This window comes from Miniopterus natalensis, chromosome 2 (assembly GCF_054644295.1).
Source record: "Miniopterus natalensis isolate mMinNat1 chromosome 2, mMinNat1.hap1, whole genome shotgun sequence".
Classification (NCBI taxonomy): domain Eukaryota; kingdom Metazoa; phylum Chordata; class Mammalia; order Chiroptera; family Miniopteridae; genus Miniopterus; species Miniopterus natalensis.
In genome coordinates, this window is record NC_142082.1 from 55,594,178 (window position 1) to 55,620,887 (window position 26,710).

Below are 26,710 nucleotides of genomic sequence, written 5' to 3' on the forward strand. Positions count from 1 at the left end.
TGTAAACACCACTGTATCTCTTGCCTTCCATGGTAGGCTGTGACCACCTCGAGGGCAGGACCTTACCCTCTCTTTTCCCTAGTATTCGGAGCAGTGAGGATCCTTCAGTTACCACTCTTTAAACGAATTAGAGGAATACATGAGTTAATGAGTGAGATTCCTGAAAATGAAGAAATATTAAATGATTTTATGTTCTTAAGATATACTAGTTCCAATGAAAACCTAAACAGCAAGGTATGAAAGAGGTGCGTAATTTGATAACATCCACTCATCTGCTTACTCTGTAAATGGAAACACGCGTGCACACACACACACAGTTCAGTGTTATTGTCTAGAATAGGAGCTTGTTAGGGACATCTTAAATTTAAAATCTCTGAAGAGAATTCTTGGTAGGCATACCCCAAACGGGGCCATTCTTCAGTCTTCTCATCTCTGTTATTGGTAACTCTACTTTCCTACTTACTTGCTCATGCCCTAACCTTGGAGTCACCTTTGACTCTTCCCTTCATCTAAAGAATCCACACAGCCCGGCCCGGCGTGGCTCAGCGGTTGAGCGTCGACCTAGGATCCAGGCGATCGGGGTTTGATTCCCGGTCAGGGCACATGCCTGGGTTGCAGGCTCGATTAATGACTCTCTCATCATTGATGTTTCTCTCTCTCTCTCTCTCTCTCTTTCTCTCTCTCTGAAATCAATAAAGATATATTTAAAGCATCCACACATCCACCCACCTCTTACCCCTTCATCTTCTCTTGCCTGGATCATTGGGAATGTGTCCTAACCGGAGTCCTTGCTTCCTGCCTTCTCCTTCCAGCCAGCAGAGTGGCTTATAAACCCTGCGTAAGACCAGGTCACTTGTCTGTGTATACGATCCGGATTCTTCCCATGTCATGTGGAGTGAAAGTAAAGAAAGTCCTTTTGACAACCTAGAATCTGGTGCATGACAGGCTCCTGGCTGCATCACCACTCTCCTTTCCTCTCCTCTCTTCTTTCGCTCACTTACCTTTAACCACCTCGCCTCCTGCCTTTTCACAAATGTCCCAGGAACACTCCTGCCTCTGCATTGCTGTTCCCTCTCCTAGGAATTCTTCTTCCAGATATCCTTAGATCTTGTTTCCCATCTCCCTCAAATGTCACCTTCTTTTTAAGGTTTTTACCAGCACCCTATTTTAAATTGCAACCTACCTACTCATAAGTAAATGCACCCTACCCTCCTTTCCTGCTTTATTTTCCCCATGACACTTTTATCACAATCTGACCTGCCATGTAAGTGATCTAACACATAGTTACTAGAATTTCAGCAGCATGGGGCCTGAGACTTTGTTGTCGAACTTGGTCATTCCTAATCCTAGTGCCTAGAGCAGTGCCTGCAATCAATATTTGTTGAAAGAATGAATTAACATGGGATTTATGTTTTGGAGCACAAAAGCATATAAAAGTAATATTGCTGCCCAGCCAGGCGTGGCTCAGTGGTTGAGCAATGACCAAGGATCCAGGATATCAGGGTTCGATTCCCAGTCAGGGCACATGCCCAGGTTGCCTGTTTTGTCCCCAGTGGGAGGCGTGCAGGAGGCAGCCGATCGGTGACTCTCAGCATTGATGTTTCTATTTCTCTCTCTTCCCTTCCTCTTTCTGAAATCAGTAAAGATATATTAAAAAAAAAAAATAATAATAATAATATTGCTAAACAGATTTAACTAAGAGAAACTGAGCATGTCAGTTGTTCCTTAATGAAAGCACTAACTTTTCCAGTGAGAGCTGAGAGTCAATAAAGCACCTCAGAATTCTTTGCACTGAGAAGGTAATGATGAAACAGTTAAAGACATTTATTTTCTAAATGTGACATGCTCTAGGAGCAACACATCACTTCTGCTCATATTTACACATCATGCTAAGATCACTGCTTAAAAGGTAGGGATTTTTAATTGAATTTTATGGCTGGTCTACATTGTTGATAGTAATTTTTATGTTATATCTTATGAGTTTAGCCATAGAAGGATACAGAGAAATTTCCACTGATGTAATAAAATATCTATAAAAGCAAAATGGTGTTTCCTCAGTAGGTAGTTATGTTATATATCTCTAAATCTCTAAGCATTAAGTCATAAAAAATCCATTTTAACAATGAATATTTAGTAAATTAAATAACTTCCTCTAAAATAATAAGAATCAATAAGTTCCTAGATCTATTACATAAAATACATAGTATTTTTAATAAACTATCTTTTTAAAGTATCTTAGTAATATATATACAGGTAGGAGCCCAATACTTTCCGAAAAATTTCTTATTAGTTATACCCATAATTAAGCATATTATTTAATTTCACTTAGTACTTTAAATATATTTAATGTTGTTGCTTTATCAGTTGAATTTTATTGAGTGCACCAAAAGAGTTATAAAAAGCTGTAGTTCTATTCTTTAATATTGTTATTCTTTTTAAGCAAATTAGTTTAATTTGGTTAGGACACTTAACAGGAGATACACCCTCTTAAAATTTTAAACTACCAACACAGCATTGTTGGCTATAGGTACAATGTTTTACCGCAGACCCCTAGTGCTTGCTCATCTCGCTTCCCTGAGACTTTGTATTGAGCAGCAACTCTCTACGCCCCCCTCGTCACAGCTGAGTGAGGAAAGCCAGGCACAGGAAGACAAATACGCATGGATACACTTATATGACATATCCAAAACAGTTAAATTTACATTAGTCTCTTATCTGGTTTTAAAAAATGACCAACATAAGTTTTCAATTGGAAATTATATTATTGACCTATACTTATAATAATCAATTAACTTAAATACTCAAGATTCTTTCTTAGCAACATTTAGAATTTTTAATTTTCATAAAGCGTGTGCATTAATCAAACTTAATGTGAACCCGAACTGATTCCTCTTCATAGTTTGTAATCGTTATTTTAGATATCTTACTTTCTTCGCCATGGGAAATGGTGATGAAAAATGGGAATGCTCCATTATTATTGACCTTTAAAATCTCTTAAGTTAAGGATTATGAATACTTTTGGCTGAAAGCATACATAATCTTCCTATTTTCTTTTTCTTCTCTATATTCCCACTCAACAGCATGTTCTTGAATTTTAAAATGTATAACATTCATCTGACATTTTGCAGTCTAAAAATTAAATTTTTGTGCTTGCTTTGAATGCATCTGGGAACATAGAAATGAAATTTTGATAGAAATAAAAATGCCACAGGTAATATTATTGATTATGTGTGGCTTTCCTTAAAACATATTATCCAAGCCATGTGGAAAACGGTTGGCATCTAGGCTTTCAATCATTGATATAAGAGGTAATTTAGATCCATTGTCTATAAAAGCTTTCAGACGATTTTAAAATATGAGAACATAAAAGATCTCCTAATGTTGGAGAATCAAGACAATCAGAAAAACACTTCAAAGTTCATTAACATTTCTTAATTATAAGAAACAGTCACAAAACATTGGTTTGAACATTTATACTATCTTCAATAAAAAGGTATTTCTCCCCCTCTTTTTTGACTGTTAACTTGAAAATAACAAAACCAAAAATATCCCCTTAAAGTCTTTTATGTTTCCTCAGTTTAATTCCTGGCTTTAGTCAATCCAACATTATATTAAGCCCCCCTGCTAATTTTTTCCATCATTCTATGGTGATGTGTTCTTGTGCATTACTGTGGTGCACTACTGTTATTTCTCAAAATCTGAACTCTGAGGCAGCTTGCTAACAACTTCATCTGTTGTTAAATTTTACTGATGTTTCCTTATCTCCAAAGCATTGAATGCATGTTCCTTATAATGCATCGCCCTCATTCAGAATACCAGTTGACTGAACACCTATTCTAGACCATGCACCGGGTAAGCGCAGTCCATGCAGAGACTAAAGATAGAGGCTTTATCAAAGATAGACCACGTGGTAAGGCACAAAACAAGTCTCTACAAGTTCAAGAAGACTGAAATCATATAAAGCATCTTCTCGGACATTTATACCATGGACTACTATGCAGTTGTAAAAAAGAAGTATCCCTTACCCTCTGAGACAGTATGGAGGGACCTGGATAGTATTATGCTAAGTAAAATAAGCCATTCAGAGAGAGAAAAATATCACATGACCTCACTCATATGTAAAATCTAATGAAGAAAATAAATCTATGAACAAAATAGATCCAGAGATATAGAAGCAAGGAACAGACTGACAAATCTCAGAGGGAAGGCAGGGGTGGGTGGGGAGAGATTAATCTAAGGATTTATATGCATATACCCATAACCCATGGACACAGACAATAGTGTGTTGAAGGCCTGGAGGGGCGGTTAAGGATGGAAGGGTCAATGGGGGGAAAGAAGGGACATTTGTAATACTTTCAAAGATAAAGATAAATTAAAACATAAAAAATAGATATATCTTTAAGAAATTTAAAGAACCTTTTGGAGGAATATTTTATTTTTCCTTTTAAAATTGAAATAGTCAAGTTTCATTTAGATTTTTAGAGCTTATCAATTTCAAATTGTATTCCCTTTACTGTGTGCGTGTATGTTTTGTTAACCCTCACCTGAGGATATTTTTCCATTGAGTTTTAGAGAGAGTGGAAAGGAGGGGCAGAAAGAGAGAGAGAGAGAGAAACATTGATTCCAGAGACACACATAAATCTGCTACCTCCTGCAAGTGCCCTGACCGACCGGGGCTGCTGATTGAACCTGCAACCAGGGTACATGACCCTTGGTGCACAAGCTGAAGCTCTACATTGATCCACACCAGCCAGGGCCCCTTTACTTTTAATGTTTATAGTATATTAGCTATTTTTCTATATGCTATAAAATCTACTCCTCTCAAGTCTAATATTTCTTAAAGATTACCATAATTTCCTTTTTTTAATGTTATAAACCAAATTGACAAGGTAAAACTCTCCCCCCTAGGCGCTTTCTTCTCCCTCTTCTCTTCCTCATATCAGTTACATGGCATGTGCTTTTCACATGCTCATTGTCTAATCTGTGTGATAATTTGATACTTACCCTTGATGGTTGGTATGTTACACATGACAGCCTGAGGCTCACACAGCTTCTCCCCCCTTCTCATTTCTATCTGACCTCAGCAGCTGTGATCCTAACCTTGTCTTTCCTACTAAATAATTGTCCTCCTTACTAATTAACCTAGTTTCATGTGCTTCATGCTTCGTGTATATCATCTCACTTAATTCTGTGCTGATTCTGGAATAGGTATTAGCCCACTTTTCAGATGAATGTTTGATGTAGAGAGAAACTATGCTTAAGATCTGCAGAACAATATTTAAAGCCCCATCTAACTTTTACCAACTTCTAATACTCTACCTCCTCCAAATGACTAACCAGTTATTCCTTATGGGGTAAAATTAAGTCTAGAGAAAAAAAATTTCCTTTCTTATTACTACCTTCTTTTTAAAATTCAATTGTTGGCATGGAAGCAGAGTTTTCCATAAGAAATGCTAGAACAACTTTTCTAATCTTTTTCTTATTGTCTGAAGTCTTGTTAGGATAGTATTTAAGTTACTAAATTAATACATAACCCGGATGTCCTAAAAAGTCCTAAAATGTTATCAGATATAGCAGCAGTTCTTGAAGTGAGGTCCCAGGACCCATGAGAGGAGAGTTCCCAAGGGTTCAGGGAGTACAAGTGGTCAATACTTTTTTTATAAGATTACTCAGACCTTATTCAGTTTTTTAAAGCTCTCTTTCTCTCATGAGTATACACCAGACTTTTTTATAATCTATGTGATGTGTGTCATCACAAGAGATTGAATACAGGAGTATATCTAAAGACCAAATGACTGAAACCAGACATTAAATAATTTTGCAAAAGTATATACATTTTGAACAATATATTTATTTCTGATATAAACATGTTATTTATGTTAATATGCAATGAGTTAGTAGTTATTTTTAATAAAGGAATACTTTTAAAATTCTCAATTTTTTTTCTAACATGGTAAATATTGACAGATATAACCGATGTAAGTGAAGAGATTCTGAAATCAGAATGATTAAGAATCACTGATATATAGAGCTATGTGTTACAAACAAGACCCTTGATTTTTAGACTCTAACTAAGAAACCTTGATCTCCTCACAGTAGGTTTTACTCTAGAGTTTCTTTTAAAATGCTTGTAGTCAGTGATGGTAGTGAGGAGGAAGATGAAGGAATCGCAAGTGAGAAACTTGAAAATCTTGGACATGGTAAAGCAATGGTATGATCTCAGGAAGGTTGACAGGGAAGGAGAACAAGAAGCCATTGTCATAGTCTGTTGATTTTTAAATAATCATTATTTATATAATCTCGAATTCTCTTTTTCCCTATTTTTAGATTCTAAAACTTCAGTTCTATCAGATATGTTTGCTAAATTTTTTGTGTACATCTCACTTACTTAACTAACATTTAGGGAGAGCAGTCTCTATGCGGTGTTCTAGGCTCTGTCAAATTTCAAAGTGGGTATAAAAAAATACTCATGACTCTCATTCTGAACTAATGAGGCCAGTTTGTATATTTATCCATCACATTTTAACTATTTGGAACTGAGGGATTTAGTCCAATAAACACATATCGAACATCTAGTATGCACAAAGAAGTCCCATCTTTCTAGTGAAAGCAAGGTTTTACTTCATTAAGGCCTTTCCCCTCTCTAATATTTTAAAATACAATATAAGTATGACTTTTATGCTAAAACCAAGAGAATTGTTTTCCTGTGATCCTCTTCATAGACTCATGATGTAGAGACTTGGCGTTTAGTGATATTGAAGATCTGGTGTGTGTTTATAACAAGCTTTCTTTCTCTTTTCTGATATGAGATGTTTAAAACATACTGTGTGGCTTGTGAACCCAAGAATACTTTATGTTTTTTAATCTGAAGAGCAGCCATAATGTTTTTTTTTAATATTAATTTGCACCACTTTAGATTTCCACAGAGGACATTTCAAAAATTTATGTGTAGCATAAACACTTCTTTTAGTTAATTGTAGAAGTTTAACACTGACTATATTTACAGCCCCGTAGGTATAGTTGAAAATTTACATATTAAACAGAGTTGCTCTCTGGCATGGTTTAAGAAAATGATCTGTGTTCTTAATTACACCTTTAGCATAAATGTGTGAATGTCATTTATTAAAATAAAGAGGAAATCAATGATGATGAAGGATAATGATGATGATAATATAAAACTTAATAATTACATTAAGTTGGCAAATTTTGTTCTTTTTTCATTATTTGATCATTTTACATTTAATGAGCCTATAAGTTGAAGATTATTTCATTATGATGAAAATTCTGGACTTATAATTAGTTTCATAGTTATTTTATGACCTCTTAGGTGAATCAAAATGTCAATATCCATGAATTCAAAACTAAATTTCTAAACCAAATTAAGGATGTGTGTAATCATGTTTACAATTTTCATAGTGATTAACTTCATTCCTAGAGTCAAATATTGATTTATAGTATACAAAATGCATATATGTTTTGACTTAATGAATACAAGTTGGTTGTTCCTTTACAATGTATAGCATAATTAAATTTTCTTATTTTTAAAAGACAATCAAACACTGAAAGGAAACAATCTCATGATATTTAAGTCAGTGAAAATAATTATCAATATTTTCCAATTAATATTTGTCCTTTCCTTAAGCGGTTTTAAGGATACTTAAAGCATAGTTCAAAATTAGAGTTGACAATTGCAAATACAAACCAACCAACAGAGTAATAAAATCAATACTTACATTTCCCTCGAGGCCACTATTTACTGTTTGCTGCACCATTTCCTTAATGGAATGGCAGTTATGTTTGCAGAAGCCTTGTAACTACCATTTTTATGTTTTAACTAAAAGCAGCTTTCTTGAAGAAGTATGATAAAGAAATTCTTGAGCTACTGTTAAAAATTGTTATAACCATTTAGTAGTTAATATGAGTGCAGAGAAGACATTTCTTAAAAAATATTTTTAATACACTCTGTAACATTTCATACGCAGTGATATTTATTCTGCTAATGACAATATGTCTTTTATGTCTTGATTATGATGGACATTTACTTAATATTTAAATATCTTACTGTACTAAACAAATGAACACATACAATTACTAGCATACATTTCACTAGGGGGTTGATTTTGACAGTGTACTGTAAAAAATAAAATAAAATAGGGGAGTTAGGGAATTTAGCAGTTTATTATACTCCACAGATTAAAATTCATTTCAAAATGTCATAGACAAAATGACTGACTAATGTCCATTAGTTAATTTTTCTACTCTTGTTCGCATGATTGGATAGCAATTTCTTTTTTAACTCTTATTTTGTATTTTTTATAAAAAATTACTTCAGAATTGAAATATATCTACTATTTCAATCATATTAAATATTTCTCTTTTTAGCATACTTTCCATTGCATTTGAAATTATCTAATATTCATATGGTATTTTCATGTGAACTCTCTTAACCAATTTACATTTTTCTAGAATTTAATCAAAGTTACAAGTTAATTGATCTCCATATCTGCTTCTGGTTTTCTCTTAAAGATAATAATAACCTCCGAGTCATTCAACATGGAAAGGTACATCTTACCCCCCTGCCGGATGGATGCATGGTCAGATTTAGTTTTTATTAGCAATTGTACAAGTGAAAACAGAGTTGTGTGAACAGGATTTACGGGCCCTGTTTAGAGAACATGTTTTGTAACAGGATATTGAAAACCAAGTCCAGGGGCCAACTCAGGCCTTTTTCTATGATGATGTCAGCAAATACCTTGCATGATAAAGCTGCAGTATTTTCACGACAAAGAAAATTCATATCCACATCTTTAATAAATGAAGAAGGAAAAAAATGCCCTTACTAGACTCACGTATTCCCATCAGAACCTTTGTAGCTTCCTGAAACTGTAAATATTGAGAGTAAGATCAGAATGGAAGTGGCGTTGCATCAAAATTAATCACTGAGGTTATTACTTATGGTGTCGCACGTCTCCCACACTGAGGCTTTCACACAGCTTTGAAGAGCCCTACAGGCCCCACCAAATGTGACTGATACAGAATCATTGCCGCCCAACAGCTGCAGTAACAAGGTGCTGCAGCTTTGACTTTAATCTACCTTCCTTTCCGAGAGTTTATTATGTTTTTGAATTTATTCTTTTGTAGATCTGGGAGCTATCTTTTTTATGGAAATTAATCTTTTTAGAAGTTTTGTACTCTCTTTTTCAAACACTAATACATTCATTCAAGTATCCTATTATTCAGATCCAGCTGGCTTTTATCTGGTGATATTTACTTCAAAAGCCAAGTTAAATGGTATCATAGATTAATTCTCAGGGCACAGGGAAGCTTTTTTAGAAGAAAAACATGATTTGGTAATTACTTGAAATATCATAATAAAAATCACAGAAAATGTCAAATGTATTGTATAATCAGTCATAATAGGAAACTTCAAAAAGTTGTTTCATTGAAAATGTGGTTTAGCCTAAGTTTTCTTTTCAGTCAAACATGATATAACTCAAAGTTTGCTTTATGTCCTAATAAACTCTATTATGAATTTTAGGTTTATATTGTTTGTTCCCACAAAGCAGTGAAACTTCAAAAGGAGCATTATCCACTGCTATCTCTTACATAAATCAAACTGGAAATAAGACACATTTTACAATTCAATTTAAGATCCCACTGAGACAATAATGTTGCAAGCTGTGCATTTTGCAAAGTAATATAGTAATGTCTAGTTTGCATTTTTGAAAAACCAAATTAATCACACTTTATTGAATACAGTGGAGGAAACCTAAAATTCATCTATTATTAAAAACTTGTGCAACAAACACAAACTATATTTTATACATAAAGGACAAACTCATTTATTCATTAGGATAAAACACTTGGAGTTTGCATTTTGTAACTATGAAAGAAATGACATTTGCTATCGGGGCTGTTTTGAATTTTTAAAAGCTGTCTATGCGTAGGAAGCTGCTTGAAAATTTATATTCACACATTGAATTGTACCAAGTTTTAAAGCATCCAGATAAAAAACAGACTTCAACTTAAAAACACTGGGGGTAAGAAAAAAAAAGTCATTTAAGTGATAATAGAGATGTCATAAAAATAAGAGAAATCCATATTTTGTTTTACTTTATGTTACGAACTTTTAAGAATATGATCATTTTATCGTTTTGATAAGAAAAATATTAACACTCCCTGGGCAAAATAAAGGCTTATCATGCTTTACAATTTTATCAGGCTGAAGAAAAAAAGCACTTGTTGCTGTATATATTTGGATATACAGTTGAAATAAGACATTATATATAGTATTGGGAATCAAAGTTTTTGTGGCACCATTTAGAAATTCCATATGGCATATATTATATATTGCTAATTTTGACATGTCATTGAGGAATTCCAGTGAAAATAAAATTATGAATAATGAAGGAAAGTGAAGAATTGCAAGAATAGTGGAAAAGGCAGAATGTGTGTTATACTAGTGTATATTTTTTCCAATGTCAGGATAGTAAACACTGTTTTAGTATCTGCTGATGTGCATAATATTGTGCATGATAACAGTTATTAAAGGTGCTATAGAACCGCTCTGCACAGAATAGAATTAGCAATATTAAAAGACATTCCCAGATTTAATTTTTCAATAACATAGAAAAGCCAAACATGTTATATCTCATAAGCCTTATTATTAAAGCATGAATTTGGGGGGAATATATTTTCTTTTTACTTTCTCCGATTGTGGCACTCCGGAATTGTCTAAAAAGAGCCCATCAGCTCTACATCTACCCGGCACCCTCTCACTTTTCTATTAAGAACTCTACATTGTTGTCTTATATGCACTGGTAAGCTATTGTTTTCTTTCAAGAAAAAGTAAATAATATCTCTTATGTGAAGGCTTCAAAACAAGATACACATAGCTTTTTTTTATTGGGGAAAAAAATCTTCAGTGCATATGTAAAAGGGATTATTTTACAGGCCACACGATTCAGATACAGGGAAGAGTATTCAGGATGTCCTCACTCAACGTAATTGTTTTATCATGCCTGGCTCTGGAAGCCAATTTGTTCTTCAATCATCATTTTAACAAACTTTAATGATAGAGACACAATATTTTTTTCTCTATTTTATCAATTTTCCAGTGGCATGAAATACGAGGATCAGGATTTCTTCCCTGGTCATATCAATGTCAAGGTGGTGGATGACAGAATTTGGGATGATTATTTCTGATGATGAGTTCCTTCAGCTCCTTCTGACTGTCTGATGCATCACTTTAATCATATCTCTCCCCTCCCGAAGATGAGGACCAAACCCATCATTGTGACATCTGAGAGCTTTCATAAGCTGGCTCTGGCCTACCTAATTCTTTCTGACTTCTGATCCTTTCCTAAGACGTACTTTCTCTTCCAGTCAATTGAGCTACCCAGCTGTCATCCAAATCCACCATTAGTTTGCCTTTGCCTCCTTGCTCAGTTCTCTCAAATGGCTGTGCTCTGCTGTGCAGTGAAAAAAATTTAGGACCAAGGGTCAGACAAATAAATGTGTTCCAAGCCCAGCTCTTTTCCTGAAGAGTTATGTGACCTCAAGCATTTCATTTAATCATTTTGAACCTGTTTCCTCTGCTGCAAAATGAGAGGACTGTGCTTGATGGTGCCATCTTCTCAGGGAAGGCTTCCTAATGTACCCCCCAACACACGTGTGCACATATATGTATGTGCTAAAACTCTGTTTCCTACTTCTACGACTGGTATCTCAATATGCCATGTCACCTCATTTATTTGCTCACTATTTTTCCCACCTCCCAACTAGAATATGAACTCCATGAGGATATAGATTTTGTTGGCTTTTTTCACTGTTATATTCCCAGTGCTTACAACAATGCCTGGCATATAATGGGTATTCATTATGTGTTAAAAGGATAAATGCTTTCTGGATCTATTTTGTACTATAACATTCTGTGATTCAAATATATACAGAAAAATAAATAGTATGTTGTGTATAGAATGTTTACCTATAATCTCTTGCTTTTTAGCCTGTACAGGAACATTCTTGGCATCTGGTTCTCTATATGTAATTATAAATTGACATTTAATAAATTATTTGTGTTTTCTATCCTATTTCTGTATTTTCTATTTGATATAACTGCATAATAATCTTAATAGTCTGCTGGTTTCTTCCTCTTTCCTCTCCCAAGATTTTTAATATGCAATATTAACTTGACTTTTGGATAAATAAGAATGTAAAATCTTTTTCAAAGCCGGAATTTAAACACATATATTAATATGAATCTGAGTAAATGCACATAATGGAGTGATTTTCTAAAGTGATTTTCATAAGCAACAGAGACTTGACACATTTAAAAACTAAGCCTCTTGTTCATAAACTCTTAATACTATTTTTAATTTATTAGTTTTAAAGTAGATATATGCCTAAGCTGTTAAAAACAAATCATTTTTGCCGGGCCGGACGTGGCTCAGCGGTTGAGCATGGACCTAGGATCCAGGAGATAAGGTTGGATTCCCGGTCAGGGCACATGCCCTGGTTGTGGGCTCGATCCCCAGCTGGGTGTGTGCAGGAGGCAGCCGATCAATGGCAACTCTCCCATCACTGATGTTTCTCTCTCTCTCTCCCTCTCCCTTCCTCTACCTAAAATCAATAAAGATAAACACGCACACACACACACACACACACACACACACACATTATTTATATATATATATATAAAATTGGCCTGACCTGTAAAAAACCCACAAAAACAAACAAATCATTTTAAAATTTTTGTTTATGGGTGTCTCCATTACATAAGTATAGCTCTTTGTGAATATGAGTCAAACATATGAGAGATGCAAAACATATACCAGATGTTTCTTTGTGAAAAGCAGCTCTTTATAGGAAGCTCATAGAACAAATTTTGAAAATTTACCAAAGAGGAAAAACAGTTTCTGTAGAGACCATTTTAACTAAAGGAAGTTCTTGAGGTATTGATTTTTTTTTTTTTTTTTGAAAAATCATGTTTTAGCTTCCTAACCTAAGTCTTAAATAGTTATTTAATATAAATTATTTTAATTAAGAGCAATATTTAACAAGGTGTACTTACCCAGGTGTCAGGCCAGGCACATCTAAATGAGAGCATCTATGTACTGCTGAAAATAGTCCTAACAATTCTGAGAAATGCTGTGAAAGAATATGCATAGTAAGACAGACAAGTAAAAATGATGTTATATTTTAACATTGGAGGAGATATTGAAATTATTTAAGACAGATTTTGTGATCACAAGAGAAAATAGCAGATCATACATTTTTTTATTACAGAGAGTGTTGTTTACAATTAGAGTTATTGTTCAATAATGAAGGACTCCTCCCTAGAAGATAATTATTTATAATAGTAAGAGTTCTTTTTACAGTGAATATATTTAAAATATAATAGCTTTATTATGGACAAAGATGATTTGGAAAGATGCTACTTTCATAAGTTCATGACTTAAAACATCTTGTTTTTAAACACTATTTGAGACTTTACAAAAGATGCCAATTTCATCATTTATTTTTTAACAAAGCATGTATCTTTTTAATAATGATGTTTGGAAAAAATTTTGAAGAAAATAAAAATAATGAATATGACTGATTTATCCAACACCACCCTGTGTTTTTCCAATGAACATAAAACCTGTGTTTAACATTTAATTCTGACAATGAGTCCTTGTGTGATCTTAGATTGCTTGCATTCTCCCTTACAGTTTTCACTGGCTATATTATGGTTATAATAATTACACTAGATATTTTTAAAATCAAAAAATGAATAATGATGTTTAAATTTTACTTTATATTGACCTAAGGGTATTGATATTGTTAGAAAATCAATTCTCATTTCAAAACATACTTTGTAACCATTTTTCTTATTCTAATTCACATTGTCATACCAATGTAAAAAAACATATTGTATCTATTCATTCTTGGGATAAAAATGAGTGCTTATATTTAAATCCCAAGTTGGAGTTAAAATGTAGAAATAAAATTATCCATATTACTGCTAATCTTCCTAAGTATTTTTTTTTCATTGCCAGCAACTGAAATTTTAGTGGTCATTTTGACCTTGAAAATCTCCTGCCATGCCTACCCATGAAAAACTGATGAAAAGTGCTTTGAATTGTATGTCTTCACTACATAAAATAGAAGCTATGGAAAGAACTATTTGGTTTCAAATAAACAGTAGCTTTCAACAGGCCTGCCATCTGCATGTAATCTACCACTATAATATAATATTATTTCAATGGCCCTTCAAATGTGCTGAGTTCTTTGTGATATGTAGTCACTAAATTTAAAGCTGCCTCTCTCCATAATGTTCTTAAGGGGCCCTTGTAATTACTGGGTACTATAATTTCTTATCATATTGCAACTTGTACATACACATAATATCTTTTCAAATTATGCCTAGTTGTGTCATTTTTGGTGGTTGTCTCTGTTTAGGTTGTATACCTAAATAGTAGTTGGATTGTTAAGTTTTCAAATCCAATCCTAATGTTCTTCAATCATTCATTCAGTATTAATTGAGGGCCGGAGATCTGTTGGGTGTTCATTTTTATTACCTTATGAAAAAGAATATTATAGCTTCGAAGTAAGTCAAGAAACTTGGATATTATAAAAATGCATTGACACACTTTTGTGCTAAGAATTTATTGTAGGAGTCATATAAAAATATTTGCTTATGCCTGCTCAGCTTCTCAGCCACCTTTTTTTTGAAAAATCAGTCATCCTGGCTTACTTGGGACTTACTCTGTAGCTTACAGTAGAAATACTCTTTTAATAGAAATAGCTTTATACATTTTATACTCTCTTTAGTGTGATGGCTTAATATAACACAAGTCAAAGACATCCAAATCTTCCTCACTGAGAATCAGCTTTACTCCCTAATATCAGTCCCATATTTCTAACTTCATATTGTCAATCTTTGACTATTCCTAGAATAGCTCATAATCAACAAGTCCAAAATTGAACTGATTTTTATTTATCATTACACCTGATCTTCCTCATACAGGTGATTTAAAGCTTGGATTGTGGATTCAGAATTCTAAGATCTAAATCCTGAGGCAAGTTAAATCAATCTTAATAACATTAATGTGGATCTACCTCCAAGTTTCTAAAGATTTATTGAGATCGTACATACAAAATCTTAACATAATGCCCAACACATTGAAATTAGATGATATGTATTAAATATTGTCATCATCATTATGGCTGCATTAATGATGTCTCCATTCATCCAATTGTAAATCTAAATACTCATGTCTTCCTTCACCTTTCACTTGTTATTTCTGTTTGTATCCAAATGATCAACAAGTTCCACCAAGTTTATTTCCAAAATATCAAACATTTCCTATTCTCCTACTTCTCTATTTTTTATTCTAAAGGATAAAATTGTGTGTACATATGCTATGTCTTTGTATCTTCCTTTCACACTATAAGCTGCTCAAGAACAAAGATTATAGATAATCATTTTTGAATGGCCACCTTGAAATTTGCCACCTGTGAATGTAAGACTCAGTCTGGGTTTGCAGCTCTCAATTCAAGAACTGACTGAGAGTTAGCCCTGCTTTCTTAAATGCTCAGGATGCAATGAGAACAAAAGACACATAAGCCTGGCCACGTGATGCTTATGTTAAGAAATGCTGGGTCTTTCCCTTAGTAGCAGTGGGAAACAATTGACGTCCTCTGAGCAGGAGAGTAACAGTGTAAGATTTGTACTTAAAAGTAATGATGGGTCTTGAACCTGATTACAGCAGCAGATATAGAAACAGAGTAGAGATAAATTGCATAGATAAAATCAAAGGGGCATGAAAAGGAATTGGACATTGATGTCACACAGTGAGAGAGGAGATAAAGATGATTCCTAGGTTTCTGGCTTATATAGCTAGCTAGTGATGTCATTCATTGAGGCTAACAAGAATTAGGAAGAAAATAATTTAACACTAGATCCATACATGAGAAATACTAAGATAATTCCCATGAGCATGCCATCCTACATGTGAGTATTTTATGCTTTTTGGAAAATTCAATAGCAGTTTTGGCTCAAGTGAGAAGATTTTTCAATTTCAACATAAATAATTTAAAGCTAAAAATGTATAAACCGGTAGAAGTTAAAACTGATTTCAACTGACCATGAGCAACAATTACACATGAACATAAAATTGTTAATATTATACACCATGACATTTATTACTGTACTACAGTGTAGAAAGTATATTAACTTGAAATTTTATTTAATGTAATTCTAAATCTATAGGGAAATTACATTATCCTTAGAGAAGAGAATTTCTAGTTCATTTGTTTGCCTAATGGAAAAATAATTTGATGAGTTAAAGTGGGAAAAGGTAGAAATTTATTGACATTGGCAATGAGAAAGGTTAAAAGATACAGTCAGATTAACATGGGTGCATTATACCAAATTGCTTTATTTGGAAGGATTTTATGAATATATTTTAGATTGGAAAGCTTAAATATGTTTATAGTATTGTTATTTCTACAGTGTCCATAATAGCATTATACTTTAGCTGTGGAAATGAACAAATCTGTTGGAATATCATCATTTCAACTGAATAGAAACATTTGGCTCTTGTTTGCAACCATCTTATAGTCCGTATCAACAAAACACTCCCATATTTAGCCAATACAAATTAGTCTGGCTACTATTTCTTTCCTATACTGAGTCTTATGCAACTATTTACCCAGTCTGAGTCTGCATTTGTTTTGTTTTGAGGATCTGTTTCAACTGGTTAACACTTTGAGCATGGTGCTAATGAGTCCAAAGAAAACAGCAGCATCAAAAAGCAAAGTGTTTTCTGATATAATTATCTCTCTCTTCTCCACATAAAGCATTTAACCTTTTATCTTTATAGTGATTGTCCTCCTTTTTATTTTAAATTGCATCAAAACTGTCCGTAATTTGGTATGAAATAAAGAAAATACATAAAGTATTGCATTCTGTACACAGGGTGTCCCACCAAAAATGTATACACACACTTTGAATAAGTATAAAGGCGATGTTTATGAAAATACATTTCATTTTCAAAATTGAGCTATCAGCTGTTAAAGTGTGTATACATTTTTGGGACACTCTGTATAATAATTCCTTCTAATAATTTTCATGAGTTCAAAATCAAGACTATTTTCAATGGAAACCATTGTCTATCTTAAGTTTCCTAATGCTGTTTTGGTTTTCCATGATTCTTGAAAGATTCTCAGGATAATTATTTTTTAGTAATGTTCTTTTATGTATTCCACCCAACATTAGTGACTTGAACTTCAGCTCTGATTTTATAATTTGTTTTTAATTTTTTCTAGTTCTGCACTTATTAACCATGGTAAAGAATATTCAAGCAAAATTAAAAAATAAGCAGTTCTTATTTCCAATAACTTGATGTTACGATGTGCAGCATGTTAACTTACTTTACTTTCGACTATATTGTGGAGTACCTGAGGCAATAGAAGTATTTAAATTTGGTGATGAAATTTCCTATTATTATGGTGCTGATGAGTCCAGGGACACTAATAGCACAAGTATTATTACCATTATGTGTAAAATAAAATATATCAAAATATCTTTACATTCACAGGTAAAGTGAGAAAAGAAACTTGTACGATAAGAGTTTTAAATTCCTAATTACAAATATTTAACAGGTACCACAGTGTGTGATTTAGTTAATGATAGATAGCTAAACAAATATATCTAATTATTTCGGGGAAAAAGTTTTCCTAAATGACTCATATTTATTAGAATTCACGACAATACTATTCTTGCTCTCTAAGAAAAAAATGAGTTGATGTCATAATATAAGCTAAGCAGGATTGGTTACGTGACAGCCAACCAGTTCTGTTTTCCCCCAGTACTTCCAAATCAACATGACATGTGTGCAAATATAAATTTTAGACTCTGGAAATAGCCTAATACCAAATGAGACTCTGGTATCACCTAAGTCAATTGGGAGACATTTGTGTGTGGTTTTTTGTTGTTTTGTTTTTGTTTTTGTTTTGTTTTACTAAAACAGAGTACTTAAACTGCAATATTTTGTGCCCTTAATAAATTGTGTCCCTAATTAACTGTACCATTAAAAATAACTTTTCCTCATTTTAAGATAAAGCAATTTGATGAAGTTGAACCCAAAGATTTCAGGATTTCTATTTCCTAAAATAGATCCACTGAGCTCAGATGGTTATCCAGAAACAGATTTAAAGATTACATTACAGTAACTCATGAGAAGGCTGTTTCTCCTATTTATGCAAAGTACTAGTATTACAGCTGACATTTCCTTTCTCATCTTTTATTAGGGTTAAGTTAATCCTCTAAGAGAGAATAACTCGCTCGCTCCCTCCTACCTCTGAAATAACAGCTGAACATCTGTAGCACCTGTGCCTAGTGTTTACTTTCGCTTGGTCGTCTTGTTTCCATTGTGAAGATGCCGTTGACATCCTTTAAGTGGCCTCCAGCGGCGTGGGGCGCGCGCCAGCCCTCGCCAGCATTTTCATTGCAAACGAATCTTGACAATGTCAGGTGCCCGTCAGAGTCTATCAGTGTCACTCACTAAGCGGTGGTGTGACCGTTAGTCCCTTTGAGATTTGCCTCCTTTATCAGGGTCAGCCTGTGGGAAAATCTGAACAAATAGTTACATGTCAACATACGTCTAAAGGATAACAATATTTAAATGTACTTTTGCTATTTTAATGTATGGTCCTTTAAAAGGCATTTATTTTTTACAGATACTTAATTTTGTGTTTGATTATTTTACATGCATTCCTTCGAAAAGTGTTATAAAATGTTGTTGTACTGGTTTCCTTGGAAATCTAAGCCTCATTAGATATATTTAGAATTCAATAATAAATATAATTATTTGGGTTAAGATTATAATTGATACCCAAAGTTGGGAGTTTTTTTTTATTAAAGAGAAACTATTAATATCCTTCCCCAAAACATTTTTCATTTTCCATTTGTACCTAAAGATTGTATTTGAAAAAAGTAAAATGATCTTTCTTTCAATAATGATTACCTCCACATTTAGTCATTCTTTATTTTATTCATGGTAATATTTTTCTTCGAACTTCTGTCTCAATTAATTAAAGTTTCAGTTGATTTGTAAAATAACATTTCAACTTTTGAGTATTCACATTTCTTTCCCTTTATTTCAGTTTATTTACAAAAACTGGTGACTAAACTTTTATTTATCATATAACCATATTTGTTGTTGGTTCTGTTGAATATGTTATGTAACAAGATATTAAATAGACTTTTTTCCTGTGGTCCCACACAAGAACAAAAGGTGCTAGGTAGTCCTCATTTTAAAGAAAGTAAAAAATAAAATAAAATTGGTACTCGTTAATAGCAGTTGAAGGAGCATTACTATCCTACACACTGTGCACCACAAACATCTTCCTGCTCCACTTGGAAGCGGGGCGGGGGTGAGCACAGGGAGAGAGAATTTGAAGAAATCATTGTAATGAAGAGATGAGACCTAAAGGGAGGACTGTGGCTTAGTGAACCCTTTTTCAGAGTCCTTCCACCACCAAGTAAAGGGAAGGGAGTTTCAAGAGAACTACTCAAGGATCACAAATGCCTCCACTTCATTTTATATTGGAATTTTTGCTTTGGTGTGAGCTGCTGATCTGTTTTTTGTACATATTTGAGCAGGGAGATAAAGAATTGAGGAAAGGAGTCAGGAGAGAGAGAGTGGACACCCTCAGAACAGTAAGACCCACCCCAGGAGAAGGGCCTTGGGACAATGGCAGTTTCGGGGCTTAGAAGATCAGGAAGCTAAGGGGATTTGTGCGGTTAGGAAGTTGCCCTGGGAAGGCTCCCTTAAAGGATCAGACATTACTCAGCAGGAGATACTTAGCGTTTAGACACATCAAAGGCCAATAAGCAAAGCCACAGAAGTGACAGTACAGGGAGGGCTTGAGCAGGAACCAGTCGGATAGGAGACCTTTATCTCGCTGCTGGGGAGAAGGAGTGGAGGAAGAAGATAGATACTGAGCTGACCAAGCCCCTCTGTCTTCCACGTATCTAAGCTCTAGTGCTGGGCAGTGTTGAAGGGGGAGGTGAAGCAAAGATGGGTGTTAACTAGAATACTCAAAATATCCTCAAGGTTATTAAGAGGCAGAAAAAGGAACCTTGACAGACCATGTTTGAAGGTAATAATTAGAGGAAAAATAAAACCATTTTACATCTGTAACCCATCAGTTCCAACTGTTCAATAATCTCCTTACTCTTAGAGCAGTGATGGGTTTACTCTCTAAAAAGTCTGGCCCACCATAAAATATGTATCATAAAATACAATAAGAATATAAGATGGGGCCAGCCAAAGAAAATGCTCTGAAATCATAAAAAGACAGAACTAGTGTATCATGTTGTTTGCTTTCTCAGAATCTGTAACCATGTTTTAAGGTTGGGGTCCTGGGGGTGCAAGGGGGAGAGAATTCCCCATACATGGTCCTTACAACTTTGAATTTCAGTTGCACTAAATTTAAGATCACCTTGCTTGTACTGAGGAGTACACATCTTCTACATGAGAGGAAAACTAAGCATATGCAATCACTTTTTGTATATAAGTCCCATATATTTGAACATGTAATTATTGATACAATCCTGATGTCGGTGTAATTAGACAGGGTGAGTAAATTTTTTCAGATTATGTAAGTGCATAATTAATAGTTTTTAGCTAGGGACCAAATTGGTAGTCAGTCTTATTATTTGCTCTCTTGCATTCATATATACACATATCTGGTTGCTGCAAGACTCTACATTTATTAATATCACCCCACTAAAATCATGCCATAGCATTAGTAGCTAGCCTTCATGGTGCTTCTGGTCACACTAATTTCATCATATAGAAGCTGTCTGTGTGTTCTGCTCTTAGCAGTGCAGATCTGCCTACATCTGTGTAAGCAGGTGTCTAGGTAAGACTGTTCCAATACTCCTCCACATCTGTTTGTAGGACTAGATATAGGACACCCCTTCAGTGCCCTCCTCTCAACATTAAAATATGATTATAGATCCTAAATAATCAAAGAGGGAATGCACACTCTGAATCTTATCATGAGCTTATGGCCAATTATTTTGGCTCAAAACCATTATATATTTTTATTATATTTCATGAGTTTTTTCATACATGCTTCAACACCCTGTTATAGTACATGTTTTTTGAGGATACTAGGGCTACATCAACTTTATCTTTTTATTCCATTGTCAAAGAAACAGCATGATTCTACAAGAATTGAAGAGGAGGAATGGATCAGTTATTTTCTCTTTTTCTCTTACTCCCTTAACAAATATTAAAATTTTTCTCATATATTAAATCTCCTCTCCCTTGCAATTTTTTATGTGATCATAATACTAAACCTTACTATTAAAGGTATATATGTCTGTCTGTATGTATGTAGGCAGAGTATATATATAATGACTTATATCACTAAATATATTGGCTTAAACCAAAGCACTTGAAATTATACATTTAATAAATATGGGCATGTCTTGTTCTGAAGTGGCCTACTTTTAATTCTTATTTATTCATCCTAATAGAAGAGATGGGTGTTATAAATAATGCAGAAATCACTTACAGCTGACTTGGTTACATATTGTATATTTTTCATCAGACTTAGTTTCTTAATTGTTTGCTCTATTTATTACCCAAATGAACTAACATGTGTGTTTAACAAATGATGATTGGTGGAGATGGCTAGGAGCATTTTATGTAGTGGGAAAATGAAATCTAGTGTTATAAACTTGCTATGGGAAATTCACATATACATGATTAATATTAACCCTTACACAATGGCTTGATACCCTGTGACTCAAAATAGATGTGAAAACAGATAGTATTTTGTCTATAATCTGTTTTCCAGAAGATTTAATCAGAATTTAGCTTAATATTTTACACCTTGATAATATGAATAAATATAATTATAGGGCCGCTCTATTGACATAAGTGAAACAGAAATATATTTGGGGGAAAAAATGACTTTTCCCATTTGTTAACTGGCAATCAGAATTGAAATAAAAGAAGAAATTAGTTTAAGTAAACAGAAACACAAAATATATTAGATAATAGTTATAAACAGAACTTAAACTGAATCTAAAATAATGAATATGGATATTATTCCTTACTCCATATATTATCATCAAATAAGCAACTTATTATAAAAATGTAACCCTTGCATTTGTTGGATATTTTAAGTGAAATATAACATTAAAGGAAGTTATCTATTAATAATACTTTTCCAATACAGTTATCATATTCAAATAACATTTATTCCAAAGTATTATTTCTATATCCAAATAGTCAGTGATTATTCCTCAGTTCTTGTTTTAATTGATAACATAAAAAGTAAACGTGTAATGATAAATTTTGCATATACTTTGATAAAGGCAATATAATGTATAGATGGTTAAAATATTTTGTTAGTGACTATTCTCTTGACATCATACTTTGAAAACTTCATATATTTATAGTTTTTGCACATTTGACTAGGACGTTGATATAAGTGTCAAAAAAGTCAGTAGAGAAATGAGGTATATAAATTTGGGAATATGAAAGTGAACATTTATATCACATTATAGGAGCAAGATAGAATAATTTTTTTATGCGAGTCATATTTGTATGAAGCTATAAACTTATTTTTATGCCCAAAGCTGTCATGGTTTCTATAAAATAATAAAGATAATAGAGATTTCTATTTTAATTGATTTTTTTCATTGTTTAATAAAATTGCTTGGTTTGATTGTTGAAGAATTTGAATTGAGTTTTCATTATCCACTTCTGAACAATTTACTCCAAGATCCAGACAGTATTGAGCTAATGAGTTTGAATTTATATTGAACCTTAACTGTCTTCATGAAGTAAATGGGAAAAAATCATGGCAGTAACTAAGTATTCTTCATTAAAAACTGTGTCGTAGAGATTTTACAATGAGGCTTTTAATAGAGCTAAAGCATTTAAATTGGAGTTTTACCAACTTTGCTGTTTCTAAGCATATTATATAAAAATATGGTTTCTTTTTTTTAAGAAAGGAAATCTCATAAACTGACAAGGATATTACAAAAAATTTTAAGTGGGTAGTTCATATATTCGACAGGTTCAGTTAAGCAATAAATTAGTGTTAACATAATTTAATTGGGGGACTTCACAATTGAAATGACATGGCCGCCAATACTGAAATGCAAGCCCTTGAATGTACTGTTTTGACTTTGGCACCGATATTAACACAGTCATAAACTTTTGTTTCTCTGTAGCTGAAAACAAGTGATGTATTTATTGATTCACACACATTTAATTTATTGCTTTGACATTATTTTCTTTTGTAAAGTGATCTTTTGTGTTCTCTCCACTGTCTAACGGAGCTGGGCATTTAATGCTTCCATGTTTCAGATCTGCTGTGGAATTAAGTGAGGACCTTTAACTCTGAATGGTGACTAGGATGCTGTTTAATACAAGGATACCTTTGCATTCTGTAACCATCAGTGTTCTTCATTTCAGCAAAGTCACTCATTCTCTAGGTATATAACAGAGCCCATTCTATATTAAGATGGTTAGTCAAACAGGATTAGACTCCACAAGTAGGCTAACTGCTGTAGAAATGTGATTTTTCAAAAAATTTGAGAACCTATCTAAGAAATAGAAAAACAAAGAAGGAATAGGGTTTAGGGGAAATTTACTTCAGTTTATTTCCCAAGAAATCAGCCCATCTCCAAATGCAATATGCTTTTTAAAACCTCTTTCAAGTTATCCATTAGAAGATTTGGAATAATATTATATCCAAGTAATGTACATCCCCCCCCTAAACAAAAGTGATGTCCTTGGGGTAAGGAGAGACCCCCGCCCAGGGGACCCAGGCTCCCAGCCAGCCCCCCTCAGGGCTGCGGCATCCTTGAGCACCCAAATGGCAGTTGCAAAGCAAACATAAGTCTAATTATAAGACATAATAAAGACACGCTTCATTAGAAAACTAACTGTGATAAGTTAAAGGAAACCCCAGTATTTTAAACAAGAATTGGGCTGATCAGAAGAATAATACAGCAAAGAATGAGCATTTGCATTACACACAGGGGGAGTGGTGATGGGATGAAACGTGGCACCCAGCTTGTGAGCTGTAGGCCTCACGTCCCTGAGTGGGAGTGGGCATCGTTGCATCCGAAGACCACACATATGTCTCGTTTGACTGTCATTAGGACACCTTGGGATGGCTCAGTTTTCAGTGATGGATGTTTTGAACCATTTTAATAAATGCGACATACCATGCTTCATAGTTTTATTCGACTGGAGCAGTGATGACATGTGTATTTTTTATAGGACTGGAACTTCCTTTTATGATGATGCCCCACCCTCTAATTCCTGTCAGCCTACCTCCAGCATCTGTCACCATGGCCATGAGCCAGATGAACCACCTCAGCACCATTGCGAACATGGCCGCAGCAGCACAAGTCCAGAGCCCCCCATCCAGGGTGGAGACATCTGTTATTAAGGTAATTTTCTCTCACACTATTGTTTGGGCTTACACCAAACCTTGTCTTGAGCTACCATCTCTCAATGTATTTTTCTTATTCCACAAGTAATTCTAAATCCAGAAAGTTAAATGATAGTCAATAGATTACCAAAAAAATCACTTGTAGGAATTCGAAGCAGGGGTACAATACTTGGCAGGCTAGGCCTATTTCAGGTTCTCTGTTGGATCTATTGGGAGAGAAACATAGGAAGTTAAATGACAGGTTTAAAATGTTGTGTGTGCTTATGTGTATGGTTGTGTGTGTGTGCATGCATGTGTGTGTACGTGCACATGGTGTTATGAATCTTAAGGTGTGGGAAGTATCTGATTTGTTTTCAGACCAGAAATGTTAAGTCATGCTTCTGCCACTTACTAGCTGAGTTGCCTTGGGCATGTAACTCAAACTTTCTGATTGTATACTATACCTAAAAAATGGATAGAACAGTGTGGTATAAAAACTAAACAAAATAGTGAAAATTAAAGCTTTCTTAATAAATTTAAAAGTACACTGTAAGTGGAAGATAACATTGTTATATAAACATTATATATGTATGTATATACACAAAATCTTTCTCTCTCTGGGGAGGTATGTGTATATTTTTAAAAATATATGTTTAATCTTTATTGTTTATCCTTAAATGTGTGTGTTTTCATTTATATTGTTTTATAATGTGTATATTAGTCAAAGTACTTCAAATGCATTGTCAGAAAATATTGATTTGTAAACTAAGTAAAAGATACCTCATGCTGTATTCTTATTTGACAATCATTACCTCTTTTTTCCTGAATATAGTGCACTGGAATTTGGGGAGCCTCTACAGCATGTCTTACATAAAAATCTCTGCTACAATTCCAATTTATTGCTGGTGTGAATGCAAAATGGTACAGCCCTTTTGGAAGACAGTTTTGTGGTTTCTTACAAAACTAAATATACTCTTAGTATATGATTGCATGATATTTATCAGCTTTTGGTATTTTTCCAAATGAATAGAAAACATACCTCTACACAAAAACTAGCATATGGATATTTGTAGCAGCTTTTTCATAAATACCAATACTTGGTAACAACCAAGATGTCCTTTAGACAGAAGGAGATTAACTTTGGGTGGTAAACACACAATACAATATACAGATGATATATCGTAGAATTGTACACTTGAAACATGAGTAATCTTATCAACAAATATCACTCCACTAAATTTAATAAAAAAATAAATTAAAGAATATGTCCCATATATTTTAAAAATAATTTGTGCTGTATCTAATGTTAATAGAATACGTCAGTAGTGAAGCTTCCTTTAAAAATCTTTGAAGGAAGCATTTGGATTTCCTCTGGAAGGTGTCTTTAGGAAACAATCTTGATTATTAGAAAATCAGCATTCTTGCTATTTCTTAAGATAAGGTTAGGGATGGGGAGGAGAGAGAGAGGGAAAAAGGTAAGAAATATGCAGAAAGTGTGTTTTTAAGGGTGTGCCAAAACCTCCTAAGTTATGGTGATAGCCTACTTTCTAGTCTCTTGGGACAGATATTTTCAGTAACTTAACTACAGATAGATTAAAGGGAATTCTGGACTTTTGAATGTGGTGGTGGTGTAAATGTTGATAGTAGCTAAATAGGAAACAATGGCTGTAACTGAGAATGATCAGAGAAAGTAAACCTGATAGTTAAAATTGCTAACATGAAAGTGAAGCTCAGTTGCTACTGTGGAAATTCTGAGAGGCCTGTTTGTACTTTTCTTTTGAGGCTGGTCGTTGTCTATATAATTTCAAATTTCATGGTGACAGGTAAAGATTATAAAAGAAAACATGTTTCAAGAAATGCATGAGACAATTCTAACATTTTCTGGTAAATATTTCTAATATTTTTTAAACCTGAAAGCAATTGATAGTATGGCTTCAGAGAATAAGGGTGATGAATAGATTCTCTCCGGAATTCCAGTTAGGGAACACAAGTTAATAAATCAACCTACCTAAATATATATATATATATTGTAAGCTTTATAACACTAGTAGTATTTAATAAACTCACATAATATATGTTAGTTAAACTTAATTTGAAGGAAGTTCTTATTTTCTCCAAAGAAAATGGTTGACTCCTATGTTACATTAAATAGTATGGAACCCAAGTGGGTAATTAGAATGGCACCTGCAAATTTGTTTGCCTGAAGAGATTTGAAATATGAAGGCTGATTAAAAGACTTACCCCCATCTGA

General features: G+C 33.7%; 1 protein-coding gene across 1 annotated transcript in view; it reads left to right on the forward strand.

The window, feature by feature from the left end:
• DACH1 (dachshund family transcription factor 1) overlaps positions 1-26,710 on the forward strand; it is a 393,489-nt gene that overhangs the window by 252,547 nt on the left and 114,232 nt on the right. The window contains exon 4 of the mRNA XM_016216439.2: positions 24,306-24,478. Coding sequence (XP_016071925.2) covers positions 24,306-24,478 — 173 coding nt within the window. The remainder of the gene's footprint in view (positions 1-24,305; positions 24,479-26,710) is intronic.